The sequence below is a fragment of the Heterodontus francisci genome, chromosome 31, assembly GCF_036365525.1.
Source record: "Heterodontus francisci isolate sHetFra1 chromosome 31, sHetFra1.hap1, whole genome shotgun sequence".
Classification (NCBI taxonomy): domain Eukaryota; kingdom Metazoa; phylum Chordata; class Chondrichthyes; order Heterodontiformes; family Heterodontidae; genus Heterodontus; species Heterodontus francisci.
In genome coordinates, this window is record NC_090401.1 from 37103276 (window position 1) to 37129665 (window position 26390).

Here is a 26390-nt window from a genome sequence, read left to right on the forward strand (position 1 = left end):
ATTGGTGTAATGAGAGGAATAATTGACAATCTAGTGGTGCGAGGCCCCTTGGGGACGAGCGACCATATGGTAGAATTCTTCATCAAGATGGAGAGTGACGTAGTTGATTCGGAGACAAAGGTCCTGAATCTTAGTAAAGGAAACTACGAAGGTATGAGGTGCAAGTTGGCCATGACGGATTGGGAGACGTTACTTAAAGGGATGACGGTGGATAGGCAATGGCAAACATTTAAAGAGCGCAGGGATGAACTGCAACAATTGTTTATGACTGGTTACTGCATCTGCAGTATTTTGCTTTTATTTTAATTGTTTATCCCTGTCTGGCGCAAAAGTAAAACTGGAAAGGTAGCCAAACCATGGCTTACAAGGGAAATTAGAGATAGCATTAGATCCAAGGAAGAGGCATATAAATTTGCCAGGAAAAACAACAGACCTGAGGATTGGCAGCAGTTTAGAATTCAGCAAAGGAGGACCAAAGGATTGATTAAGAAGGGGAAAATAGAGTACGAGAGCAAGCTTGCAGGGAACATAAAAACTGACTGTAAAAGTTTCTAGAGGTATGTGAAGAGAAAAAGATTGGCGAAGACAAATGTAGGTCCCTTACAGTCAGAAACAGGGGAATAAAGAAATGGCTGACCAACTAAATGCATACTCTGGTTCTGTCTTCACAAAAGAGGACACAAATAGCATACCAGAAATGTTGGGGAACACAGAGCTTAGTGAGAGAGGGGAACTGAAAGAAATCGGTATTAGTAGAGAAATGCTGTTGGGGAAATTGATGTGATTGAAGGTACGCATCCCAGAGTACTTAAGGAAGTGGCTTTCAAGATTCTATAGACTCTAACAGTTCCTACAGATTGGAGGGTAGCAAATGTAACACCACTATTTAAAAAGGGAGGTAGAGAGAAAGCAGGGAATTATAGACCAGTCAGCCTGACATCAGTAGTGGGGGAAATTCTAGAGTTCATTATCAAAGATTTTATAGCAGAGCACTTGGAGAACAGTGGTAGAATCGGGCAGAGTCAGCGTGGATTTACGAAAGGGAAATCATGCTTGACAAATCTACTAGAATTCTTTAAGGATGTAACTAGTAGAGTTGATGAGGGGGAGCCAGTGGATGTGGTTTATTTGAACTTTCAGAAGGCTTTCGACAAAGTCCCACATAAGAGATTAGCATGTCAAATTAAAGCACATGGGATTGGGGGTAGCGTATTACGATGGATAGAAAATTGGTTGGCGGACAGGAAGCAAAGAGTAGGGATAAACGGGTCTTTTTCCGAATGGCAGGCAATGAGGTACCGCAGGGATTGGTGCTAGGACCCCAGCTATTCACAATATACATTAATGATTTAGATGAGGGAACTAAATGTAATATCTCCAAATTTGCAGACGACACAAAACTGGGTGGGAGGGCGAGTTGTGAAGAGGATGCAGAGAGGCTTCAGGGTGATTTGGACAAGTTGAGTGAGTGGGCTACTGCATGGCAGATGCAGTATAATGTGGATAAATGTGAGGTTATCCACTTTGGTAGCAAAACATGAAGGCAGATTATCTGAACGGCTATAAACTGAGAGAGGGGAATATGCAGTGAGACCTGGGTGTTCTCGTACACCAGTCGCTGAAGATAAGCATGCAAGTGCAACAGGCGGTAAAAAAGGCAAATGGTATGTTGGCCTTCATAGCGAGAGGATTCGAGTACAGGAGCAGGGATGTCTTGCTGCAATTATGCAGGGCCTTGGTGAGGCCACACCTGGAATATTGTGCGCAGTTTTGGTCTCCTTATCTGAGGAAGGATGTTCTTGCTATAAAGGGAGTTCAGCGAAGGTTTACCAGACTGATTCCTGGGATGGCGGGACTGACGTATGAGGAGAAATTGAGTCGGTTAGGATTATATTCGCTGGAGTTCAGAAGAGTGAGGGGGGATCTCATAGAAACCTATAAAATTCTAACAGGACTTGACAGGGTAGATGCAAGAAGGATGTTCCCGATGGTGGGGGAGTCCAGAACCAGGGGTCATAGCTTAAGGATATGGGGTAAACCTTTCAGGACTGAGCTGAGGAGAAATTTCTTCACCCAGAGAGTGGTGAGACTGTGGAATTCGCTACCACAGAAAGCAGTTGAGGCCAAAACATTGTATGTTTGCAAGAAGGAGTTAGATATAGCTCTTGGGTCTAAAGGGATCAAAGGGTATGGGGCGAAAGCTGGAACTGGCTACTGAGTTGGATGATCAGCCATGATCATAATGAATGACGGAGCAGGCTCAAAGGGCAAAATAGTCTACTCCTGCTCCTATTTTCTATGTTTCTATGATTTTACTCTGGCTAGATCCCCTCTCATTCCATTGAAATTAGCCCTCTTCCAATTTAGAAGTTCTACATTAGATTGTCCCTTGCTCTTCTCCATTACTAATCTAAACCTTATGATATGTGTTAAGATCTGGAATGCACAGCCTGAAAGGGTGGTGAAAGTTATTATGAATCTGCTTCCAAGGGGAAATTGGATAAATACTTAGAAGGGGAAATTTTGCAGGCCCGTGGGGAAAAGGACTAATTGGATAGCTCTTTCAAACTATCATTCCTTGATTCTATAACAGATACATCATTTCAGGTACCCTTCTCTACAAGTCATCCTAGTCACATGATTGACAGGCTTCATTCATTTGAATGGTTGGAGACTGAACTAATCCAGGGCCAAACATTCCCAAAAAACAGCGACTAAATCTTCAATGACCCTTGCTTTTCTTAAATAATGCAAACTTTGGGCACCACATACTTTCCAAGATAGGTTAGGACTGCTCTCAATCCTCCAAGATTACTCTTGACTCAAATGTGTTCAAAAATGATCCTGAAACTACTGATTCTCTGATCTGCCTTCCTTCCTGTGAGGTAAGCAACTCTATTTAATTGTATGCGGCAATCAGGAATTCATCAGGTGGGGAACTCATATCATAACATGCTGCAGCACCGCTATCTAGATGTGGCACTATGATCACCTAACAGCAAAAGGCTTTATCAAGTGAATGGCCTGCATTTTGTGACAGTATTGTAGCAAAACTGTCAGTGTTCGCTGTCATTACTCTGCTGAAACTGAGAGCAGCTTATGGAGTCTGCATATATGCAGTTAAACATAGAAATGCAGAAGTTGCTGTCAGTGATTCTACATTTATCCATAGGATACACTGTTCAAGACCATGTCTTCCCCCACCCCCCAATATTGCAATCAAAATTAAAATCACTGAACTGACGAGAACTTGCCCTTTTACACTATTAGGCTCACTATAAAAACCCTCAAAAAGGTTACACCTTTTGAATGAGATGAAACTGCGTTTTTAAATGGAGCGCTAAGCTCAATTACTGAACAGCCTCACTGGCTCTGAAAAACTAGTTTATTTGTGGAATGTCAAATTTACTCCATTATGATAAAATACACATTTTAAAAATACTTATCCATTTTAATCCCATTTGTCTGTCCCAATCATTTTTCGCCCTCAGCAAAATTTTAATTGAAAGTGAAAAATTTTGCGTATTTTACTTCCCAGTTTGCCATCTGTGAGAATACTTTGATGCAATTGGCTTCTTATCCTGCTTGATAACATCCAATGCTGGACACCTGGAGATCTCCTTGACTTGGCACCAGAATCAAACCTATGGCGGGAAAGGGGAAATCCATGCCACAGAGATTGCTAGATCAATGTGTGCAGCTTTCTTTCTTCGAGGTCAGAGCCAAGTGTCATTGCTTCGCCACTGACCACGAAATCCAGACCACACTCTTCGTTACAATGTGCCCCTCAACATAAAAATGTATGTTGGCTTAAAATCTCAATACTATTTAATAAATACAATAGCTGAGAAAAATAACCTTTGTTTTCTTTGGGCTCCTCCAGGTTTACAAATGCACCCTCATCAGCACAAAGGCGAGGTTTTAATGTTAGGTCCACACCCAGCACCCGTAATTTATCCAATTTGGATTTTCGTTGCTTGGCCTTTGAAGCTGCCTCCAACTGTTTTTGCTCTTCTTCTGTAAGACTTGGCATATCACTAGAGAGTTTCACCACAGTGTCGGGTACTATTTTATCGAGCTCTACATGAGAATTCTCAGGCATGATGGTTAGTTTCTCACTTGACCCAGTTTCCTCAGCTAGTTCCAAACAGAAAGAGTAATGGTCAGATTTTGTGCTATGTTCGGCATTTACACAGTCTTGCTCTTTGCTTTCCAGGTCAGTGGAAAAATCCAGCTGTTCTATTGTCTCAACAGGTCCTTCATTCTTTTCCACTTGAATTTCACTTCCAAGTGGATTAGGAGAAATATTTTCTTGATTATTTGAAACGTTTAAATGGGGTTCTTCAATTTCTGGAATCTGTACAGTTGTGGCACTTTCATTGCTACGAACCAACTGATCAAGTAGTCCATCACCTTGAGGAATGGCATTTAATGTTTCAATCTCTGTTGTGGAATTGGAGGTTTCCTGCAACAAGCAGGGTTGATATTTAGCTGATCTGAAAGAAAATTGTGCAGCCTTTAACTATTAAAAATGAACATTTCAAAGCCAAAGAAACAACTTAAACCAAAAACAGTTTTGAAATTAAGCATAAATCTACAAAGAACATTTTTGCTAATGAATAATACATAACACAAATTGGTCAAGTCCTAAATTTTAGTAATACTCTGCATAACCTCAGAACAGAAATTAAGCAATTACTCCATGAGTAAAACATACTTCGCTGCAGAAGTTGTGCAACAAGTGAATTCTATAGCTGAAAATACACAGCAGGTCAGGCAGCATCTGTAGAGAGAAAAACCAGAGTTACTGTTTCAAGTCGATGACCTTTCAGTTCTAATAGGTCATCAACCTAAAAGGTTAACTCTTATTTTTCTCACTACAGATACTACCCAACCTGTTGAGTATTTGAAGTATTTTTTGTTTTTATTGCAGATTTCCAGCATCTGCAGTATTTTATTTTTCAAAATGCTGTTATTCAGAATACTCAACATTTCCAGTAGAATTTTATTGGACTGGATGGTAATTATTTCAGTATAATGTCATCAGTTTAAATTAAATACTAGGGAGAGTTCGAATCTAGTAGTCTTTGAATAGACAATTCAACCCTCCAGTGGATGAGCCTATTGCTCTTTCCCCTCTGGAAGACTAAACTGAAGGAGTTCTGCACTTTGGCAATTTTAAGTGTCTAAAGTAATTTTGCTTAAGACAGAGAGTGTTTCCTGGAAAGAACAAGTCCAGATTACAAAACTACCAATAATTTTCTCAACTAATCTACAAAAAAATAAGATGGCAATGTGGGAAAAGTGCAGAAGGAGATGCTTCTGATGTACAAGTTATTCTCTTTATGTGCAAGTTATCATACAGGAAGGTGTCGCTAAAAATGTTCTCTTACTTGAGCAAGGACATGGCACTTCCTTTACAAGCTGGTCGTGGTCGTTTCTTGAAGAAGTCATGAATGGTTTTTGGCTGCGGCAGATGATATGGCAGACCTAAATTTGCCTCTGAGAAAAGAATTATACAACGTTATTAACAGGGGTACAAGCTTAACAATTGGCATTCCAGGTCACAAACTGTAGTTGCTGCATGGCGAGGCAATGAGCCAGTCTTTCCCCACCTCCTCTCCCACGCTCCCCATAAGTTTGATATTAAATGTCACATGATCCATTTAAAAAATAAACTGTTCATTCCCAACTGAGATTTATTATTTTCTCAAATGTATCTCAACTGGAGTTAAATATCAGGAGGAGCAAAAAAGAAAAATTTTGGCTGGTCTCAAATTGACAAAGAATGCAAACATTCATTCCAGCTGCCTGAGATACTTAAAGGCTGCATTCTGTAACTGATTACAGGGCAAATCTATTGGAGGCTAGAAAAAAAAAAACTCTAAAAATATCTGCAAGAGTATAGCTGCCATCTCTGCTAAACTACAGCAACAAATCTCGGTAGCAGTGAGTAAGTTAGATGTTGGGATGTATTAAAGTCAACATTGAGCTGAAATAGCGAGGTTATCCTGCCAATTCATAAATCACAAGTGTGGCCGCACTTAGAATACTGCTTATAGTTCTGGTCGCCTCTGTGCAGAAAGGATAGAGTAGAAGCACCACAGATTGAGAGGATGGATTACATGAGCTGTGGTGGGACTGCATTATGAGGATTAATTAAATCGGAAAGCGGGAAGTTGAAACGTGATTTATTTTTAGGATTCAAGAAAAGAACAAGATAATTCATACCATGATGAACTGTTTCATCTTTTCTAGAACAGTGGAAAAGGTGGACATGGCCATCTAATTTGCAGAAACATTGGGCTGGATTTAATGTAGCTGCCCTCGAGTGCCGTAAAAGATGGTGGGCCGCACGCATGGCTTTTACTCCGTGGAGCCGCCACTGTCCTAAACACAGCGGCTCATTAACATTCCCAGGGTGCCGCCCCCCCACTGATAACGTGGAGGGGGTGGGCGAGCTATCCCCGGCAACAGCGCCACTTTTAAAGGGCAGAGAGCCCTAAATGACAGTTTGAAGTCTTTAAGACAAACTGCATTTAAAAGTGTAACAAATCATTAAATAATTCTTTCTATCTCATCTCCCACCCCCTCCCAATAGCCTTACATTTAATTCCTTGCCCACTCACCACTGCACCCCCCCCACAAAATACTTAACTTGTCTCGCCAAGATTGGGATGGCCCTTGCCGGCGTCAAGGTCGGTGGCGGGCCTCACCCGGGGCAATCTTCATGCACCACCCACCTCCCCCACGGATTCTGACGCAAGGTCCCTATAAAATTGAGCCTATTATTTCAGTGAGCAAGTGATAAGTCTATGGCACAGGCTCCCTCATGAGATGGTGGCGCAAATAGTATGGATTCAAATGCAAATGAGATTCATTACTTCTAAAAAATATTTTGGAATACAGTACGAGTAATTTGAGAAATGACTTGGTCAATGGTGCATGATTGGAAAGAACAGGCGACTTTGGATATATATTTCTCAAAGGCTTTCCACCACTGGGAGTTTTTCCTGCCTCATGTCTTGAGATTAATTGTCATTATTCAAAAACTGCATTATTGTTGTATCATACATCTTCCAGGATGGTAGACAGCAAACAAGATGAACTTTGGTCTTTTTTCATTTGCCAATTACCCTGTTGCTAAAACTATCAATTGTTAGAAACGAAATGACAACAGAAAACCAACTATCAATTATTAGAAACGAAATGACAACAGCAAACCTGTTGTAATAAAGTCAAGCCTGATAAATCAAAAAGAAAAACGATGCTGCACTGTTCATCTAGATCCAAAATATAGTGAAGGCATTGTAACTTGAAACAGTGCAAGTGCTGCTCTCTCTCCTGGAACAACTCGAATCCCACATCACTGGAGCAAAATGCTGCAAGATACCTATCGCTAATTAATGCTATCCAGAAACAATGAAGTTTACAGCACAGGAGAAAGCCAAATGGCCAATTATGCCCGTGCTTATTTGATAAGAGCCGTTCACAAAGTGCCATTCCCATATCCTTTTAAATTCTTCATATATTAATCCACTTTTTACAATAATGGCATTATGGATTCTAATTCCATCACTGTTTCACAGACCTGTACATAAAAAAGTTGTCTGCTCATTTTGATCATCTTAAATTTATGCCTTATAATTAAAAACTCACTATCAAAACCTATTTCCACTAGTTAATGTAAATGAGAGAAAAGCTTCCAGTTTTGAACACCTCTCAGAACTCCTCTTAACCTTTTTTGAAACGAAAAGAGCCCATTTCTCTCTCACTCCCCTCACTTCTGATATCAACTTTGTAAATTTCTTCAGCATCCTCTCAATCACCCTGACATCCTTCCTAAATCAAGGCACCCAAAACTGAACACAAAATTGTAACTGTGGCTTACATAGGGATTTTTCCTTGTAAATGCAGTTTCAGCATTACCTCTGCTTTTTACACACTACGCCGCTATTTATAAAACTTAAGATCCTATTTTTTTTAAAAATCAGCTTGTCCTTCCATTTTGCAACAATTCAACAACTGAACCCCCAGTACAAAAGCAAAATACTGTGGATGCTGGAAATAAAATAACAGAAAATGTTGGAAATACTCAGCAGGCCAGGCAGCATTTCTGGAAAAACAGAATTAATGTTTCAGGTTGATGACCTTTCATTAGAACTGCAAAGGTCAAAGGTATAACAGGTTTTAATCAAGTACAGAGGCAGGGAAAAGGGTGGGGGGGGGGGGGGGAACAAAAGAGATGATGGTACAAGGCGAATGAAGATGGTAGTGCAAGTCAAGAAACAAAAGATGGGTCTAGAGGAGGTGTAAATGGCAATAGCAGAATCATTACCAACAGGTACTGTCCAAAAGATATAGGGGCAGAGGTTATGATCTGGAATTGTTAAAATCACTGAGCCCAGAAGGCTATAAAGTGCCTAAACGAAAGATGAAGTGTCATTCGAGCTCATGTTGAGCTTCATTGGAACAGTGTAGGAGGCCAAGGACAAAGAGATCAGAATGGGGAGTGGGGCAGAGAATTAAAATGACAAGCAACCAGAAGCTCAGGGTCATGCTTGCGACTGAAAAGAAGTGTTCTGCAAAGCAGTCACTCAATCTGTGTTTAGCGTTCCCAGTGTAGAGAAAACTGCATTTGTTAGATGTGTACACACAATACTAAATTGAAAGAAATGCAAGTAAATTGCTGGTTCACCTGGAGGAGTGTTTGGGGTCCTGGACAATGAGAGAGGAGGTGATAAAAAGGCAAGTGTTGCATCTCCTGAACATGCAAAGATGCTGTGGGAAGGGAAGGGAGTTTTGAAGGTGACTGAAGAATGGACCATGCAGAGGACAGTCCCAAACCCCAAGTTTCTGCTCATCTACTCCTTTGAATGCTTTGTCTTGTAGGCTATTCATTCTTCCTTCTAAAACACATCACCCCATTTCTCCACTTTAAAATTTCAGCTGATATTTATCTGCTCTACCTACAACCCTGACTATGTCCTGAAAATGATAAAAGTCCTCTTCAATTAACCACATTCCACATGTGTTGTCTGCCAATTTTGATATGGCATTCCAATACCAGAGCACAGATCAAGAGCAAGAGGGGAAAAACAAAAGCACGAAACACTGACCTCTGGATGACACTGTTCACATCCCTTCGACCTGAAAACATCCATTAACCATTATTGTTTTCTACCTTGTAACTACTTTCTGATCCATGCTGCCATACCCATTTTAATAGTTTCCTTAAATTTTCAGTACTCCTCACCCAATGCCTTCTGCGATATTTATACACAATATCAGCTTCAATTCCTTTATCAAACACTAACTTCCTCAAACCAATTAGACAAGTTTGAACCATGCCATTTAATGGCTGTGGAAGGTTGTGTGTGTACACGCAGAGTCAGTAAAACAGCAGCAGGAAGTAACAAGAGGAAACATATGTACAAGTAGAAGTTACTTCAGACTCTTTAAAACCTCACCTCGCATCAATCGCTGAGTTTCACTGTGAATCTGACGCATTGCCTCCTTACTCTGTTTAGCTGCCTTCCTCTCTGTACGTACCTTTATAAAGAACAGAAAGCAATAAAAACTGTATAACTCGAGTAAACAAGCATATGACCTACCCAAACATTACAGAAATGAAATATAAATTTCAAAATTAACCAGGGAGTTCTTATTTTTTGGCTACTGATTACTTGAAGGAAGTTGCACTTGATGCAGCATACCTCCAGTGATCCCTTAACCTCATCTCCAATCACTGGTTTTATCTTTGCTCAGCTGGTATTTTAAAGCAATAATAAGTCTGCAATTTAATTTGAATCAAAGAAGCACAAGAAAAATTGTCTAAAAATATTTTTAAAAACAGGCTTTAACACTGAAAACATTCTTGACAGCTATGCACAATATTGAAATTTTAGTATCAACCACAATGTGCAGCATTATATTTTTGTCAATGCATTGAAATTGAACGCTGAAGTCATGGGCTGGTTTGTGGTCTGAGTATCTTGATTGCAATCAAGCACCACCAGAACTCTGACAAATCAAATAATGGCACAAACCATTGTTGTGCGGCAAGCAATATCTCTGTACATTTCATACATCAGTAGTCACTTCCTACACATAGATGGACATGATGGATGATGACATAATGACCACTACAACTTCAGAAGCTGCCTGACAGCGTAACATTGCATTTCTAACCTAACTTCAGTAGCCACACTCATAGGAGCTGGTGTTTGAGCTAAATATTACATTTCAATTCATAACTATATTTTTAACCTATTTTGAGACGTGGCTGGTGACCTCAACTTTACATTACTATAGGCTTAGGATCTGGGTTAAGCATGTAGCCATATTTTAAACAAAAAACAATTATACAGAATTTATAGCACAAACATGCCAATTGGCCCACCTGGTCTTTGCCGGTGTTTATTCTTCATACGAGGTTCCTCTCACCATACTTCATCTAACCCTATCTGCATATCGTTGATAGAGTTAGATGAAGCAACTTCAAAAGTATAGGGGAAAAAACACAGGTCTATGGGTGACTCTCTGCATATGCCCACCATGACAAAGGCTGATCTAAATAGGTTAATACCATTTGATTACAGATGGAGCTGGCAGAGACAGACAGGCTAGAGAACCAGTATTCGGTCATTAAATTCCACAGAGTGACAGCTGCATTAGTTTGTGCAAATACTTGTGATTCTTTGCCCTGGAAAAGATGGAAGACTTGAATTTCAGTTAACCTAGATAGGCAGAGGGTGGTCCCACATGTTGCCTAAGGCACAGAGGTTGATTCAGATTCAAGCCCAGGAAATGCACCTTGGGTCATCACTCAGATTGCCAGTCCTTCCTGCATGATTATACTTCAGCCTGTGAGGAGCGACACCTTAGGACTTCCTGTTTAGTAAATGAAACTCCCGTGACGCGCACGCACTTATATTACAGATGATGGACCTATTTGTAGCTAGTGAAGTGGTGTACACTTATTTTTCTGAAGGTGGAGCATGAGGTTTTATTAAAAAAAAAAGGCAGAAAGTCATTACAACACAGGAGGTCACCATTCAGGCCGTCCTACCTGTTCTTTGTTGAGCAATCCAATCAGTCCTATTCCCTCACACAACCCCCATAGTCCTGCAAATTTATTGTGCCTATCCAATTTCCTTTTGAAATCATTGACCGTCTCCACTTCCACCAGCCTCATAGGCAGTGAGTTCTAGGTCATCACTCACGGCGTGAAAAATGCTTTCCCTCACGTCTCCCTGTATCTCTTGCCCAAAACCTTAAACCTATGCATCCTCGTCCTTGCACCAACAGCTAATGGGAACAGTTTTTCTTCATCTACCTAAATCTATCATAATCTTGTACACCAAACAGATATTGCTGTATTATCTATTGCTACTAATTTCACTTCCAGAAACCTAAACTCTACTTTATAGCTGAAATCACCACACCATCACCAACAACTAAACCACTAACAACTACACCATGCATTTCTAAAGCACCTTTAACAGAGGAAAACATCCTCAGGCCCTTCAAAGAGCATCAAGCAAAAACTGACAAGCCAAAAGGAGGAGATATTAGGATGAGTCATTAGAAGCTTGGTTATTAAAGAAATAGGTTTTAACAGAAAGGAGAGAGGTGAAGAGCCTTATGAAGGGAATACAGGTGAGGCATATCTGCCAATGGTGGAGCGAAGTGAAGGTGGTGTGCAAGAAGTCAGAGTTAGAGATAGAGTTCCTGAAGGTTTGTAGTTTTAGATAGGGAGGGACAAAGCCATGGCAAGATTTAAACATAAGGGTGAGAATTTTTAAATCACGACACTGGTGGATTGCAAGTTAACGTCGGTCAGCAAGCACAGAAGTGATGCGTGAGCTGAAGTAAATGGATGGTGCAAAATAGTCCATCCAGGACCGCATCGTAAGAGTGATTGTGCTTATTCCTCCACTATCTGACGCTTACACAATCAGGAGATGGCTTATCGTATCTGGTTAGCTAAATATACATTTCTGTTTGATTCTTAGACAAGGTTACAATCATACATATGCACACAAGAACGCACTTTTGCATATAAAGAGCAAGGATTCTCTTATTTGAGTGGACTTTGATCTTAGGCATGTGAGAAATATCTAGCTAAATCCCAGAAACATAACAGATGTTAATTCCAAGGAGAGTGTGGAACATGCCAATAAGAATTACAAACAGTTACAAATGTCTTACTGTATATTCTAACCAGATTTTCTGACATGCATCTGTCACGCTCACGTGAAATGCAGCAATGAAAATACAGAACCAAACAGAAGAGTATTAAAAAAAATTGTCCACTTTTTAAAAGGAAAAGTCAATGTGCTGCAAAATGGTAAAAAGTCAGCTGACTTAGCCTGTATATTCAAACTATCACTCTGTTCAGGACAAAAGGATACATTCCAGTCTAATATGTGTCAATTACGTGCCTCCTGAAATCAAGAGACAGTCCCGAATAGAGTGGGTTCTTCTGAAAATAAGATGTGAAGTAACCAAATCCTGGTCCATTGCGTGGTCCTAAGAGGGTATAGGGAGAGAGAGGGCAAGACCGGGGGCGAGGGCGAGAGAGAGTGATTTCATAAGAACATCACAGAAGCAGTCCAGTCAGGAAATGAAGGTGTCCTACTGCGAATTCTACACTTCAACCTGGTGCAGCAGAGAACTAAAAGTGACCCATCATCTCCAGTCTGAAATCTTAACCAGAAATCTACAACACCTCAACAAATCAAGACTAGAAACACAGGCCTGCATCTTTAAAAAAACTACTGTTCTACTGCAAAGATTCAACAGGTTTATGTGTGCATGAATGGTTTTTCTAATTCAGGGAATGAATATTGTTCTATAAAGAGTTAAGCTTCTGTTTTAAACCTACAAGAAAACCTGTCACTGTCCTGTTTATTTGGCGAGTAAAACACTGAGGGGCCAACTCATCATTTTAAACAAAACACAGTCAGTTTAGAGGTGAACAGTGAGAATCACCCAAATCCCTTATCACTCAGCCGTAACATACCAAATTGCTAACAATGGAAATTGCCAGATGTGTTTTGATTCTCCTGCATTGCTTTTGTTAATTATTTTGCAAAACAAGAGTTCAAAAGGATTCATTGATTTAAATTACAATGTAAAGCTCAGGAACTTCCTGCTAGCTGAACAAGCTATTAAGTCATTCCAAATGCCTGAATAATATTGTATTGAACAAGTGGCACTACATATTTACTTCATGTGAGTTTTACTTCATATTATACTCATTAGTAGTTTCCCAAATGTCTATCCTTCATTTATCATTTTAATTCTAAAATATCAACCAATTCAAAGTGAGCATTTAACAATACATGACAGTTAATCCAGTAAACAAATTACTACAAGTGGTGACCTTCAACCAAACAACTCTACAAAGGGCAAATTGTTAAAAAAAAATCTTACAGATAGTAATGGACAAAATTTGCTTCGGGAAACTGCTGTAAAGTTAAGAAAATGTGGGTTTTTTAAAAAATAAAAACTCAAGTTTCTGGAGTTTTTTTTTAAAAAAGGAATTTTGGCATTCAAAGGGAAGATTCAAGAGGTTCAGAGTAAACATGTTTCCACAAAGATAAAGGGTGGGATGGTCAAATTTAGTGCCCCTTGGATGTCAAGGAGCTTACAGGGTAAGCTAAGGCAGAAAAGGAAAGCTTATGCCCAACACAGAACTCAATACTACAGAAGGCTGAGAGCAGTATAGGAAGTGGAAGGGTGAAATCAAAAAGGTAATTGGGAAAGCAAAGAGAGGGCATGAAAGAACATTGGCAAGCAAAATCAAGGTGAACCCAAAGATGTTTTATCAATACATTAAGAGCAAGAGGATAACTTAGGAAAGAGTAGGGCGTAACCTATGTGTAGGGGCAGAAGATGTTGGTATTGTTTTTAAATGAATACTTTGTGTCGGTCTTCAGAAAAAAAGAGGGGGACGATGCAGATATTGTAGTTAAGGAAGAGGGGTGTGAAGTATTGGATGTGATCAACATAGGGAGAGAGGACATATTAATGGGATTAGCTTCCTTGAAAGTTGATAAATTACCAGGTTCGGATGAAATGTACCCAATGTTGCTTAAAGAAGCAAGAAAGGAAATAGCGGAAGGTCTGACCATCATTTTACAGTACTCGCTGGATACAGGTGTGGTGCCGGAGGATTGGAGGACTGCTAACGTCCCTGTTTAAAAAGGGAGGGAGGGATAGAATGAATAATTACAGGCCAGTCAACCTCAGTAAAATGCAAATTATTGGAATCTATTCTGAGAGACAGGATAAGCTGTCACTTGGAATGGCACTGATTAATCAAGGATAGTCAGCATGGATTTGTTAAGGGAAAATCCTGTTTGACCAACTTGATCGAAATTTTTGAAGGAAGATACATGACGGCAGTGCAGTTGATGTGGTCCACACGAATTTTAGCAAGGCTTTTAACAAGGTCCCACATGGCAGACTGGTGAAAAGATAAAATCACATGGGATCCAGGGAAATGCTGCACGGCGGATACAAAATTGGCTCAGTGGCAGGAAACAAAGGGTAATTGTTGACGGGTGTTTTTGCAACTCGAGGGCTGTTACCAGTGACGTTCTGCATGGCTCAGAACTAGGTCCCCTACTTTTTGTGGTATATATTAATGATTTAGGCATAAATGTAGGGGCATGATCAAGAAGTTTGCGGACAACACAAAGAATGGCTATGTGGTAGATAGCGAGGAGGATAGCTGTAGGCTGCAGGAAGATATTGATGGGATGGTCAGATGGGCAAAAAAGTGGCAAATGGAATTCAACCTGAAGAAATGTGAGGTGATGCATTTGGGGAGGTTAAACAAGGCAAAGGAATACACGATTATTAGGAAAATACTGAGAGGTGTAGAGGAAGTGAGGGACCTTGGAGTAAATTTCCACAGATCCTTGAAGGTAGCAGGACAGGCCGATAAGGTGGTTAAAAAGGCAAATGGAATCCTTTCCTTTATTAGCCGAGGGAGAGAATCTAAGAGCAGGGAGATTTAGCTGGAACTGTGTAAATCATTGGTTAGGCCACAACTGGAGTAGTGTGCGCAGTTCTGGTTACCACATCACAGAAAGGATGTAATTGCACTAGAGAGGGTGCAGAGGAGATTTACAAGGATGTTGCTGGGACTGGAAAAATGCAGCTGAGGAAAGATTGGATAAGTTGGGGTTGTTCTCCTTGCAACAGAGAAGGCTGAGGGGAGATCCCATTGAAAATGTACAAAATTTTGAAGGGCCTGGATAGAGTGGAGGTGAAGAAGCTATTTACCTTAGCAGAGAAAGGTCAGTGACTAGGGGGCATAGATTTAAAGTGATTGGTAGAAAGATTAGAGGGGAGATGAGGAAAAGTTTTTTCACCCAGAGTGTGGTGGGGGTCTGGAACTTACTGCCTGAAAGAGTAGTTGAGGCAGAAACGCTCAACTCATTCAAAAGGAGTCTGGATATGCATCTCAAGTGCCGTAATCCGCAGGGCTATGGACCAAATGCTGGAAGATGGATTAGAACGGGTTGAATATTTTTCAGCTGGCGTAGACACGATGGGTCAAGTGGCCTCTTTCTGTGTCGTAAACTCTGATTCTCTGAACACTATTTTGAAAAACTGTTTTTTTGTTTTTAAATGACACCAAGGAAACTTGAGCACCAGGAGGAATCAAAAACATTTAGCCATGGGTATAATTTTGGAGAAACAGGCTTTTCCTAGAATATGACATATTGGACACAATATTTAAGTGCATAAATTTTAAGAGTGATGTGGCCATGGATCAACATTAAACTATTAGCCAAATATCACCTTTTTCTCATCTTTTTGCAACAAGGACTCTTCACAGTCATAATCCTGGAGATTTTCAGCAGATGAACCCAGTTTCATGCTCTAAAATTAGAAATAAATAAAACTGAGAAAATACTGCAGCAACTGTACAAGAAAGCAAATTAAACTCTAACATGACTAAATATACAACAATGAAATTAAGGTCCACAAATGTGTAAAGGCTGCATATATTTTCAGATTAAAGAAAATGAATTAAACATATACAAGAGTATTCACAATAAAATAATTACAAGGTCAACTATTTGCTAAGTTAATAATACATGACATTTTATTCCCTATAACACATTGCATAGGTGATGGGGAAATCACTAATAGAATCATCCTCGGTTCCTACTCTTGACCTTCATCCAATGTGTCCTTCTGGAAATTGCACATATATGGATACTAACCTAAGGAAAAGACTAGCATTACAAATGAGTGAATTAACATTTAATTTTATTTTGAGTTCAGATGGTGTTTTCTGTTTAAAGGACAAACATACATGTCTAAATAAAGGACAAGGAGGTTTTAAAATGCTAGTTGTTACACTAGTGTAAATAACAGAATTTCTTGTACCTGGAACAGTTGTAGCTACAGAATTGTAGCAATTTTGTAATGAGTGATTCTAAGCAACGGATTATTACTGTTCTGGTAAATATATTGCATAAATTTGGTGATTACTAAGTTTATAATAGATTGGATTCTCCCCAACACCTTATAAGGGAGGCGGTGGCATAGTGGTATTGTCACTGGACTAGTAACCCAGAGTATTGCTCTGGGGACATGGGTTCAAATCTCACCACAGCAGAAGGTGGAATTTGAATTCAATTAATAAATCTGGAATTAAAAACTAGTCTAATGATGGCCATGAAACCATTGTCGATTGTTGTAAAAACCCAACTGGTTCACTAATGTCCTTTAGGGAAGGAAATCTGCTGTCCTTACCTGGCCTACATGTGATTCCAGACACACACAATGTGGTTGACTCTTAAATGCCCTCTGAAATGGCCTAGCAAGCCACTCAATTGTACCCAACCGCTATGAAGTCACTAAAGCAGAATAAAACTGGAAGGACCACCCAGCATCAACAACAGAAAACCCAGCCCTATCGACCCTGCAAAGTCCTCCTTACTAACATCTGGGAGCTTGCGCCAAAGTTGGGAGAGCTGTCCCATAGACAAGTCAAGCAACAGCCTGACATAGTCATACCTGAAAATGTCCCAGACACTGCCATCATCATCCCTGGGAACGTCCTGTCCCACCGGCAGGACAGACCCAGCAGAGGTGGCGGCACAGTGGTATACAGTTGGGAGGGAGTTGCCCTGAGCGTTCTCAACATAGACTCCGGACCCCATGAAGTCTCATGGCATCAGGTCAAATATGGACAAGGAAACCTCCTGCCGATTACCACCTACTGCCCCCTCAGTTGATGAGTCAGTACTCCATGTTGAACACCACTTGGAGGAAGCAGAGGGTGGCAAGGGCACAGAATGTCCTCTGGATAGGGGACTTCAATGTCCATCACCAAGAGTGGCACGGTAGCACCGCTACTGACCGAGCTGGCTAAGTCCTAAGGAGTATGGCATTAAGGAGCGCAAGCTCAGGGAATCAGGGGAAAACTCTCTGCTGGTTGGAGTCATAACTAACACAAAGGAAGATAGTTGGGGTTGTTGGAAGTCAATCATCTGAGCTCCAGGACATCACTGCAGGAGTTCCTCAGAATAGTGTCCTAGGCCCAACCATCTTCAGCTGCTTAATGACCTTCCTTCAATCATAAGGTCAGAAGTGGGGATGTTTGCTGATGATTGCACAATGTTCAGAGCCATTCGCGACTCCTCAGATACTGAAGCAGTCCGTGTCGAAATGCAGCAAGACCTGGACAATATCCAAGCTTGGGCTGATAAGTGGCAAGTAACATTCACACCACACAAGTGCCAAGCAAAGACCATCTCCAACAAGAGAGAATCCAACCATCTCCCCTTGACATTCAATGGCAATACCATCGCTGAATCCCCCGCCATCAACATCCTAGGGGCTACCATTGACCAGAAACTGAACTGAAGTAGTAGCCATATAAATACCGTGGCTACAAGAGCAAGTCAGAGGCTAGGAATCCTGCGGTGAGTAACTCACCCCCTGACTCCCGAAAGCCTGTCCACCATCTACAAGGCACAAGTCAGGAGTGTGATGGAATACTCTCCACTTGCCTGGATGGGTGCAGCTCCAACAACACTCAAGAAGCTCGACACCATCCAGGACAAAGCAGCCTGCTTGATCGGCACCCCATTCACAAACATTCAGTCCCTCCACCACCGACGCACAGTGGCAGCAGTGTGTACCATCTACAAGATGCACTGCAGCAATGCACCAAGGCCCCTGAGACAGCACCTTCCAAATCCGCAACCTCTACCAACTAGAAGGACAAGGGCAGCAAATGCATGGCAACACCACGACCTGCAAGTTCCCCTCCAAGTCGCACACCATCCTGACTTGGAACTATATCGCCGTTCCTTCACTGTCGCTGGGTCAAAATCCCGGAACTCCCTTCCTAACAGCACTCCCATGGACTGCAGCGGTTCAAGAATGCAGTTCACCATCACCTTCTCAAGGGCAATTAGGGATGGGCAACAAATGCAGGCCTGGCCAGCGACACCCACATCCCATGAATGAAATTTTTTTTTTAAATAAATCTAAGCTTCACAAATAGATGTACATTTGCAAAAATCTCATTCCTGCCCACTGGAATAAAACATTGGAACTTGGGACTTAAATTACTTGTCCACATTTTCATGGAGTTTTCTAGTCTGGGCCTATTTCTCTTCCTTCACTTCCACCCCAAAGCCTTAGCTTAAGACACTTTATTCAGTTAAGGAAACTCAGCACAAAGAGCAGAATGTTATAGAAGGCAAAACCAAAGCCATGGTAGCTTATGCCCATGGTCACATGCCTCAACAACAGTTAATCCCTTCACGATACAGAACTGGCAAAAAAAAAGTGTTTGTGTATCAAAATACAATTTTAGAAGACTCAAATTGCACTTACTTTGGATTGCTTGGCTTTCTTTTTCACCGCTGCTCGTATGGCATCCAACGACAACTCCTCTTCCTCTGAGACCAGTTCATTTTCATCATCCATTTCAGTCTCAAACAGGTCACTGTTGTTTAGCAGACAGCCACTGTCATCTGCTGGCTCGAATTCTGTAGACTCTTCCTGGACAGAAGAGTTAAAGAAATTAACAGAAGTGATTAAAGTAATTACTACTACATACTATTTTCAGAGTGCTGGAGTAAATAAGACTTTAAAAGATATCTTAAAATGTCAAATAACTCAGGAGTTCAAGTTTAAGCTGTTTTAAGACACCCCGTTAAGTAACTATTTTCCACACCAGTTTTTCCTGTTTTTTCTTTTTTCTCTTCAGTTTCTCAACTACTTCCAGTCTTTTCTGTGCTTTTTCTCGCCGTCTCTGGGACTTCTCCTTTCGATCAGCTCGTTCCTTGTGATGCTGTGAACATTTTGATTTTTGTTGGCCAACTGAAGAGCTTTCTGAATCAGAGCTTTTGTGTTGGGTTTCTGTTATGGACAGTTTCTCATCGACACTGCCAACACAACTGGATTTTATCATCCTCACTTGGCCTTCGCTGTTAAGAGCATCCGAGTCACTTTCATCACTATCCAACATCAGTCTCCGAACACGTCGTAATTTCTTGCTCTTATCTACAGCACTAATATTCAAGTTCCGCTCCTCGTTCTCACTCTTGCCATCTGATTCTGCATTGCCAATTTTGTTTATATTGCTTGCCTCCCCATCACTATCGCTCTCCTGTAGAGGTTTTCTCGTCATTTTCTTACTTGGAAAAATTTCTTCATCTGAATCTGGATGGAAACAAAAAGTGAGTCATTTAAATCTGGGTATATTCCATTGTTAATCTTGTATGACGTATTCCCATTTCAGTATTTATTACATTGATTTAGACATCAACTTCATTGAATTCATATTATAATAACAAATTTTAGTTGCTGCCTTATTTGCTATTCAACTAGGAAACAGTTTAAAAAGATAGCTCAACAGAAGCACACTGGCATAGCATGAACACCACACTGGAGCTGGGACATAAGGGAGAAAAGAGTACCATTTTGAATGTTGGTGTTATGGATTCAGTTTACAGCTTGATGTACATAATAAGCCTCACATTGGGGAATATCATCTAGCAGGACAGAAGCAAAATGCTGAACTGAAGCAGAATTTTTTTTGTTTTGAAGCAAAACATTATTCTTCAGAAACATCTGTTTTTGTCACCATTTTGTCATGTTCCAACCTCAGTTAGCTTGCTGCCAGGAAGCACAACTCACCTACATTACCTACTACTAGTGATCCAAACTATATCAAAACTTCAACACAAATGACCTAATGGCCTAATTTAACATTAAACTTTATGCTCTGAGATGCAAAAATCTCAAAGAATCATACAAACTTACAGCACAGAAGGAAGCTATTCAGCCCATCGTGCCTTTGAAAATTTTCCAATTTAATCCCACACCCAGATTTTTTCCCCCAATTACTCTGCAAATTAGTCCTCTTCGCATGTCCAACTGTCTTTTGAAAGTTCATATGGATTTTGCTTCCACCATCCTTTCAGTAATGCCTCCCAGATCTTAAACAGCTGTGGACAAAAATTCTAATTTCCTCCCTAGTTCTTTTGCCAATTATTTTAAATGTATGACTTCTGGTTATTGACACACTTGCTAAAGAAAATAGTTTCTCCATATTTTATCAAAACCCCTCAATTTTGAATATTAGATCTCCCTTAACTTTCTATGTTCTAATGAGAACAATCCCAGCTTCTCCAATCTCAAAATAACTCAAGTTCCTCATCCCTGGTATCATCCTGCTAAACCTCATCTGTACACTCTGCAAGGTCTTGACATCGTTCTGAAAGTGTGGTACCCAGAATTGTACTCAATACTCCAAGTGAGACCTAACCATTGATTTATAAAAGTTTATTATGACTTCCTTCTGTTTGTATTCAATGCTCCTATTTATATGCTCCCATATATGCTCCTATCCCATTCACTTTCTTAACAGCCTTATCAATTTCCTTCATCAACCACGTTACATAATTCCAGGAAAATTCAAGAGAATTAAATGGAAGCAGAATGAACTGCCTTCCACCTAATTGACACGGTCGGGAATAATTGCTTAAAATTAATAAAAAATTAATACAAAAGTAGGTAACTTCAACTGGTATATCTGTAACATTCACAATAGGCATACTTAGAGCATTTTTTGACAAAGCATTCCATAAGCTACATACAACAAACACTGAATTTGATGATCTTGGGAGTGCAGTACTGATGACCTTGCAAGCTGAAAATCAAGTCACACAGGAGTGAACACAAACCTTTGTCAGAGTGGCATGTTTCTTTGTTGGAATGCGGGGAGACTAGTCCACAGCTTCCCTTGCCGCTGTCAGTATCACTGTCATTTGTTTTCTCCTCACCAACAGTCAACTGGAAAGAAAATAGAAAAGCAGATCTGTTTTGGTCACAGTTCATTAGGTACTAAATTAGAATACGGAGAGAAATGGATTACTATCAAGGTTGGAGAGCGGAGAGCAATTAGATGCAGAATGTGTTACAACCACCAACTTCCACTTTGGGTACAAATTCAGACTGCAGTGTCAGGACATAGGCCAGTCACTTGAGAAATAAGTATGAATAGTCTTAATCAAGTAGATTCATAAAACAAGTTACACTGGATTTACAACTCAAACAGGCCATTTGGCTCAATAGATCGACGCCAGTGTTTATGCTCCATATGAGTGTCCTCCCATCAACTTCATCTAATCCCATCAACATATCGTTCCATTCCTTTCTCCTTCATATAGTTCTTTAGCTTCCCCTTAAAATGCATCTCTGCTATATGCCTCATCTGCTCTATGGGGAGATGATAGCGTAGTGGTAATGTCACTGAACTAGTAATCCAGAGGCCCAGGCTAATTCCCTGGGGACACTGGTTCAAATCGCACCATGGCAGCTGGAATCGAATTAAAAATCTGGAATTAAAAGCTAGTCTCTGTAATCATCGATTGTCATAAAAACCCATCTGGCTCACTAATGCCCGTTAGGAAGGAAATCTGCCGTCCTTACCTGGTCTGGCCGACATGAGATTCCAAACCCACAACAATGGGGATGACTCTTAACTGCCCTCTGAAATGGCCTAACAAGCCACTCCGTTGTCATGGGCAACTAAGGTTGGCCCTGCCAGTGAAGCCCACATCCCATGAAAGAATACGAAAAAAAATGGCAGCAGGTTCCACATTCTAACCACTCTCTGGGTCAAGAAGTTTCTCCTGAATTGATGAATTTATTACTGTCCATCATATATTATGACCCCTACTTCTGATTCTGCAATAACTGGAAACATCTTCACAACTTCTACCCGATCAAACACTTTCATAAATTTGACGATCTTAATATCGCCCTTCAGACTTCTCTTTCCTACAGAACAGTTCTTGTTTGTTCAGTCTTTCTTGATGGTTTTAACCTCACAGTACTGGTATCATCCATCTAAATCTTTGTGCTTTCTCCTGTGCCTCTATATCCCTTTAATAAATTCACTTAGTCATTCAGATAGCTTGCTGGATTAAAGGACACGTTCATTAACCTTATGCTTCCTCAAAATGGGAGGAGACAAGCAAATTGGGTAAATATTACATTCCCTACGTTGACACAAGGTTAAAATCAAGAAATTAGAAGTAAACAAACTAAAAACCATAAAATTGTCCTACTCAATGTTGAAAGTAACATGTATCTCTACTTAAGCACAGGGCTTCAATTTCCAAGAAGGATTTTTTTTTTTAATTTGATCATGGGATGGGGACATTGCTGGCTAGGCCAGCATTTATTGCCCATCCCTAATCGCCCTCGAGAAGGTGGTGGTGAGCTGCCTTCTTTAACCCCTGCAGTCCTTAGGGTGTAGTTAGACCCAGTGTTGTTGGAAAGGGAGTTCCAGGATTTTAATCCAGCGACAGTGAAGGAATGGCTATATAGTTCCAAGTCAAGATGGTGTGTGGCTTGGAGGGGAACTTGCAGGTGGTGTTCCCATGCATCTGCTGCCCTTGTCCTTCTAGGTGGCAGAGGTTGAGAGTTTGGAAGGTGCTGCCGAAGGAGACTTGGAGAGTTGCTGCAGCGGATCTTGTAGATGGTACACACTGCTGCCACTGCGCGCCGGTAGTGGAGGGAGTGAATATTTGTGGATGGGGTGCCAATCAAAAGGGCTGCTTTGTCCTGGATGGTGTCGAGCTTCTTGAGTGTTGGAGCTGCACCCATCCAGGCAAGTGGAGAGTATTCCATCACATTCCTGACTTGTGCCTTGTAGATGGTGGACAGGCATTGGGGAGTCAGGTGATGAGTTGCTTGCCACAGAACTCTGACCTTTTCCTGTAGCCACAGTATTTATGTGGCTGGTGCAGTTCAGTTTCTGGTCAATGGTAACCCCCCAGGATGTTGATAGTAGGTGATTCAGCGATGGTAATGCCAAGTGAACATCAAGGGGATATGTTTAGATTCTCTCTTGTTTGAGATGGTCATTGCTTGGCACTTATGTGGCACGAATGTTACTTGCCACTTATCAGCCCAAACCTGGATGTTGTCCACATTTTCCTGCATCTGGACACGGGCTGCTTCTGTACCCGAGGAGTCACAAAAGGTGAACATTTGTGCTGTTCATTGATGAAGGCACAAAATTTTGACCATTTTCAGCAGCTTTCACAGGAATTCTGATATATTTCATATTAATTGAGTGCATTTCATGTTACCAATAGTTTGATAGAATCAGCCTGCTGGTCTCTATGGAAAAGTACTTCAGCCAAGAATTTTCTTTATAGCTTTTGAAATCTATTACTCATTCATTTTTGTGAATGATAGTTTTGGGAGAAGCAGTTCATAGTGATGGCATTTCAGCAATATTTGCTTGTAACATGCAACGTTAGAAGGAAATTGATTAATATCCTTTCTGCAACCAATTCCATCTTCATAATCTTTTGCAGGAAAAAGATTCCCATTGCTGAACTAAGATTTGTGTGGTATTTTATCTGTTTACTGTTGGCAGTCATGACTGGGATTAATTTGCTGATGGCATTTACAAATTGAGGATTCCAAACTGCTGGTGGATGAATAAATGGTTATACCAATAGGTGCAAATATAAACCTGCACCCTATACACTTCAGTAATTCATAATGATCCTGAATATTTATAGAACTCATCACTTGGTTAAAAAAAGGTTTTCCCTTCATTTGGAGCACCTATCACTGCCTAGCAAATGGATAAATGAGGAAGCAGTTACAATACAGGATGCATGTTTAGAAAACATGTAAAAAGTACCTAAAAACTGAACAGCTGTTTAAATGTGACTGTAGTACTGGACTTTGAGACTGCTTTAACATTAAGCCCAGTATTTTTCAAACAAATAAAAGCAATACATTTTACTACTGCAACTCAATAATGCTAAAAAAAAAAACTGCTGTGAGCATGTGCTAGCAGGGATGAGAAACCTGTTATGTGGATAGAATGGAGAAGCTGGAGCTGTTCTCCTTGCAGCAGAGAAGATTAAGAGAAGATTTGATAGAGGCTTTCAAAGTCATGAGGGGTCCTGACGGAGTGGATAGGGAGAAACTGTTCCTATTGGTGGAAGGGTCGAGAACCAGAGGGCACCAATTTAAGGCAATTGGCAAAAGAAGCAATGGTGACATGAGGAAATACTTTCTTTTCCACAACGTGTGGTTAGGATCTGGAAAACTCTGCCTGAGTGCATGATGGAAGCAGACTTAATCCAGGCATTCAAGAAGAGAATTGGATTATCAGAAATGAAAAATTTGCAGGGCTGCAGGGGAAAAATGGAGGGAGTGGACTACGTGAATTGTTCTTGCAGAGTGCTGGCACAGACACGACCGACCAAATGGCCTCATTTTGTGCTGTAACTATTCTATGATTTCATGAGAGAGAGAAACTATTTTAATATTGCATTTTGTACTGATGTGGGAGTTTACAATGGAGGCACACACCTGCCACTGTACATGGAAATCTTATCTGATTCAGTTTGCAAAGAACAGTTTTGGTATTGTAAAAGGAGGAGCAGATGTCATCCAGAGACTGGTATATCAAAATGCTTGATCCAACTTTCTAGATTTCACCAAAAATGTCAACTCAAAATAAAGTAATTCCAGAAGCCAATTAAGCCCCACCCTATCCTTACCTAATATTTACATTACAGCACAGATCACTGGAGAACAACCTTAAATAAGAAAGCTAGCACATCAGACTCAGGATCCACAATACTGAACTTGAGACCCCACAGATCTGGCTCTGTATATCACACAATGCATTCTTTTGTTGGCTTAATCCAAGTACCTTAAGCTTTTTTGATGGCCCAATAATAAATCATTCTCTGGTGTGGTACTCAGCAACACAGATTCCAGGTTTGATACTTAACAAAATTATCAGATAGGGTAGTGATGAGAGAAAAATCAAAGCCATATGTGTGACAGCAGTTGAGTTATCAGGTGAGGACATAATTGTGGTTTAGTACAACTCTCCTCCATATCCCCAAAAGTTGAATAGCCGGCTAAGACACATGGTTTATTTTCACACAAAAATCACACCCACTCTAATGAGCTATTTTTTGGTTTGTGATACCTGTGGAATTCAACCTCATCAGCTACCATCTACGAGAACGCCACAGTGCCCATCAAACCTGCTCTGCCATTCAATAAAATCATAGCTGAACTTCTGCATCAACTCGACTTTTCCACCTCCTTTGATTCCTTTAGTGTACAAAAATCTATCGATCTCCGTCTCAAATGTACTCAACAACTGATCAGCCACAGCCCTCTGGGGTACAGAATTTCCAAGATGTACAAATCTGAGTTAAGAAGTTTCTGCTCATCTCAATTCTAAATGACCAGCCCATTATCCTGAGACTACAACCCCTAGTTTTTGACTCTCCAACCTCTCAACAACGACTCAGCTAAACTATTAAGAATTTTACAAGTTTCAATAAGAACATCTCCTATTGTTTTAAACTCGAGAATAAAGACCCATTCTACTTGGGAAGCAAACTGTCCATGGAGCACAACTTGAGTATCCAGGAGGTTCAAACAAATACACCTATTTTCAGAAAGTGAGATGTATAACAGTTTTCCCGCCATTGAATTTAATACTGTTAAGCTTTTCCTCACATTGTAACACACTGACAAAGCAATTACGAGCTTTATGTTGCAGTTCTTATTTTCTAGAAGTTACGAAAATATCTAAAAGGAATGAAACTTCACATTTCAAATAATTGAAAATACTTCCAAAATTGTGCAACAAAAGAAATGGGAAAAAGTACATTGCGAACAGGAGCAGCAAATGTCAGCAATATTGGGCGGAGGCCAGATTGGAGAGGGAAAATTTAAGGGATAGGAAATGTTGCACCCTAATTACCTGCTTCGGGAGTAAAGCGCCATCTGCCACTTGTGTTAACCTAAATCAACACCCGGCAAAAAAAATG

At 40.5% G+C, this 26390-nt stretch overlaps 1 protein-coding gene across 3 annotated transcripts in view; it reads right to left on the reverse strand.

Annotated features, from left to right (window-relative positions):
- The window catches only part of LOC137347153 (claspin), a 63746-nt gene that overhangs the window by 36765 nt on the left and 591 nt on the right, over positions 1-26390 (reverse strand). For all 3 annotated transcript variants that reach the window (XM_068011307.1, XM_068011306.1, XM_068011308.1), the window contains exons 2-8: positions 21240-21348; positions 19226-19713; positions 18883-19050; positions 15823-15903; positions 9471-9552; positions 5394-5502; positions 3859-4496 (exon numbers count right to left, since the gene is read on the reverse strand). In XM_068011307.1, the coding sequence (XP_067867408.1) occupies positions 3859-4496; positions 5394-5502; positions 9471-9552; positions 15823-15903; positions 18883-19050; positions 19226-19713; positions 21240-21348 (1675 nt within the window). The remainder of the gene's footprint in view (positions 1-3858; positions 4497-5393; positions 5503-9470; positions 9553-15822; positions 15904-18882; positions 19051-19225; positions 19714-21239; positions 21349-26390) is intronic.